At 37.0% G+C, this 3,633-nt stretch overlaps 2 protein-coding genes across 2 annotated transcripts; both read left to right on the top strand.

Annotated features, from left to right (window-relative positions):
* The first annotated feature begins 1,538 nt into the window (after positions 1-1,538).
* LOC114391721 (tubulin alpha-3 chain-like) lies at positions 1,539-2,189 on the top strand. Its single transcript, XM_028352685.1, has 2 exons — positions 1,539-1,761; positions 1,835-2,189. Exons 1-2 carry the CDS (start codon positions 1,539-1,541, stop codon positions 2,182-2,184), a joined length of 573 nt encoding a protein of 190 aa, XP_028208486.1. The 3' UTR covers positions 2,185-2,189.
* Positions 2,190-2,719: 530 nt separating this feature from the next.
* On the top strand, positions 2,720-3,633 carry LOC114392897 (probable RNA-binding protein ARP1). The gene is made up of 4 exons (XM_028354148.1): positions 2,720-2,769; positions 2,882-3,038; positions 3,288-3,426; positions 3,527-3,633. The coding sequence occupies exons 1-4, from the start codon at positions 2,758-2,760 to the stop codon at positions 3,582-3,584; spliced, it is 366 nt and encodes a 121-aa protein (XP_028209949.1). The 5' UTR covers positions 2,720-2,757; the 3' UTR covers positions 3,585-3,633.

Raw genomic sequence — 3,633 nt, 5'->3', positions numbered from 1 at the left:
TTTTGAAATAAACATTAACATTACAACTATATATATATATATATATATATATATATATATATATATATATATTTTATTGAATACGTTGGAGGTTTTGAACATTCAAAAGTCCTTGTTGATGGTCTTGTTCATAAGAACATCCTCTTCTACAGAATCCAGAATTCATAAGAGTCCACAAACATAGTTTCTTGAGTGCCTTGTAGAATGCTCGTTAACTAATTTTTTTACAATAGTAGTGCATATTCTGTGTGATGAAAAACTCGTTGATGAGACATTGCAGTAAGTATTTAAAAGCGCTTAGGCGGTTGGCCATCTTTCTCAGGTCGTCAGGTGCCAAATCTGTAATTCTTATGCAACCACATGTTGATTGCAATCAAATTATTTTGATTAGTACTGACATGATATCATTATTCAAGGGTCTAGATGAACAAGACATATCATATAATATAATTTTTCCTTATTTTTTCATGTATAAGTTTAGAGAACTTCTAATAAACATGTAAAAGAACATGTTGAAGCTTTGCCAGATAGAGCAAAAGTTGAATAGTAATGGCCATGCTCCCAGACAAAAATAAAATAAACTGTGCTATTTTCTTTCTTGGGGAAGGACATAGAGATTTTGTAGTCCTCTTCTTCTTCCTCCGTAATATACTCTAGTATTGCGCGTATCGTTTAGGACTAATTTTGTATTATTTTGACAACAGAAAAAGAAATGAATATGCTATACTATAGCTAGTTGATCTCAAATGTTCAATGTTAAAAGATCGAATGATTTGCACGTACATGGAGTATACTAGTCAAGTCAGTTTCACATAAGGCAGGTAAATATTATTTAAAGTAGATGTTAAAATCAAACCAACTAGATAGGTTTTCTCTAGAGAATAATAGTTTATTTTTCAAGAATTTGTTTTTTTAGGGGCCTTTCAAGAATTTGTTATTTCGTTCAAATGTCATCTTTAGGATGATCTATTATTCTAGAGATAAGATTTGAAACAAATATCTTTAGACATCCAATATAATTATTCTAGAATGAACTATCATTATTCATCTGTATAATTGTTTGACATTGATACATTGCAGTGTATGCCCTCATTTGTCCAAGTTAATGTCTACAAGGACACCCTTTTGTTGCTCCACTACTACAAAAAACTTATTCTATGACGCGGCTTCAACTACGGTGCTTCAAAAAACTACGTTGTTTTAGACACGGTGACATTTTAGTAAATAATAGGTGTATTTCAATGACGTTTGTAACGAAAATGACTTTGTATTTGTATTGCAAAGACGTGCTCAACACACCGTCGTTGAGTTCAATTATTCAAAGATGGGTTTTATAAACACCGTCCTTGAAGCAGATTAAATCTTTTTTCCTCTCGCACAGTTGCACTATACCCTACCTCACTCATTTTGTTTCGTTTGTTTCTCGTCGGGGAGGCTTTCCAACATTGTCGTGCTTGTCCTTGTGAAGGCTTTCCAGGTCGTCATGTGGATCCAGGTGGGAACTCTACTGCCTCGAACATGGTATCGAGCCCAACGACATGATGCCTTTTGACTCCACCTTCGATGTAGCCCACGACGCCTTCAACACCTTCAGCAAAACTGGATCTGGCAAGCACGTCCCCCGTGCTGTCTTTGTCGACCTAGAACCCACCGTCATCGGCGAGGTCCGCTATGGCACCTACCGCCAACTCTTCCACCTCGAACAACTCATCTCTGGCAGGGAAGACGCCGCTGACAACTTCGCCAGCGACCACTACACCAGTTCGTTCCTCCCTCCCTCCCTCAATTTCAATTTCAATTTCTCTGACCTAATTTTTATTTTCCCCTATTTCAGTTGGCAAAGAGATCGTAGATCTGTGCTTGGATTGCATCCGCAAGCTCGTTGACAACTGCACCGGCCTACAAGGCTTCCTCGTCTTCAACGCCGTCGACGGTGGCAAGTACCCTAGGATCCACTTCATGCTTTCATCCTATGCTCCGGTTATCTCTGCTGCTATGTTCTACCATGAGCAGTTGTCGGTGCCGAAGATCACCAATGCCGTGTTCGAGCCCACCAGCATGATGGCCAAGTGTGATCCAAGGCAAGACAAGTACATGGCTTGCTGCTTGATGTACTGTGGTGATGTTGTCCCTAAGGATGTCAATACTGCTGTTGCCACCATCAAGACTAAGAGGACTGCCTAATTTGTTGATTGGTATAATTTTCTCTCATTCTCGTGTCAATTGTCATGTTTACTCACATTTACTAATATTCATCACTAGATTTGTGTTTGAAAACTTGTTTGAGTTGTGGAGGCTATAACCATCAGATTATCTGTGAACATGAACAAACATTTACTAATACTCACATTTTGATCCCTACTCTTGCCCTTTTTATCAAATTGGAGTACCTGTCACTTGCCCCCATATTGGGAATCCTTGTGGAGTAAATATGTTTTTGGCAATCAGGTTACTTTGACTAGAGACTTATGGTATATTGTTTGATCCAACCTGACTTAAAATTGATTTTAATGATCTGTCTTTTAGGCAGATCATATGCTCAAAAAAGTATTGGACAGGATAATTTGCTACTCTGTGTTTGATGTCTATCAGATGTTTGATGTGTTACATCAACTGAAAATTAATGTAAGATCCAGTTGTTTAATAATTTATCCTTATTGTAGAGGCTATTGGGTTGCCCTGTTTTTATCTAAATCCAACTAGCTACACTGAATTGTGCAGAATTAGAGAGGCAAAACACTGGCAAATCCAAAGGCAATGGCTTTGCAAGTAATTAAATTAATTAATTCATGATTCATATATTGAAAGCTAGCTAGCTATAGTAATCATAAATGTTAATCAATTAATGTTGTAATCTTTGTGGTAAATATATATATAAAAGGTGACTTTCAAGGAGGTTGAGGCTGCCAAGAAGGCTTGTGAGGATTCAACAACTCTCATTATCAATGGCCGTCGAGCGAATTACAATCTTGCTTTCCTAGGTGCTCATCGCCCAAGGTCTTCTTCCAATGTTTCACCACCTCCACCGCAACCACAAGGTACACAAATTAATTCATCTTCGTTTTTAGAAACTACATGTTTTCTTTATTGTAAATTAAACCTCACGTCATTATATCTAAATCATTCTTACTATATATCAATTGAGTAATGTATGTATATGGACTGTAACATTTTCAGTTTATGTGAAAAAAATCATTTTCAACTACACTACTTGAGTGATTAATTGAGTTGGCCTTTTTGGTGATTATGAACATCATGAAGGTCTAACATTGTGATGCTATCCGCAGGGGGATCCAATGGTGGAATAGTGAAGAATGTTAACAATGCATCAGGTCCACCACCAGCCATTAATCATGTGCAGCCATATCATTATCCAGTGAGGACAACTGCTCTGCCATTCCATAATCACACTCTTCCTTTCTATGGGTATGCCATGTGATGAATTCAAGCTGCTGTTTTTTGTTTACTCAATTATTAGACTAATAAAAGTAGCTTATATACTTCAATTTCTAATCTTTTTATTCAGGTATGCGCCTACCTACATTGTGACTGACGTAAACTACAATTACAATCAGGTGAGGTAGTTTTAATTTGGCTGAATTGGTCTATTAGTTCATCATTTCTTTGATTCAA

The sequence above is a fragment of the Glycine soja genome, chromosome 17, assembly GCF_004193775.1.
Source record: "Glycine soja cultivar W05 chromosome 17, ASM419377v2, whole genome shotgun sequence".
NCBI classification, from domain to species: domain Eukaryota; kingdom Viridiplantae; phylum Streptophyta; class Magnoliopsida; order Fabales; family Fabaceae; genus Glycine; species Glycine soja.
This window is presented reverse-complemented; position numbering and strand designations above follow the sequence as displayed.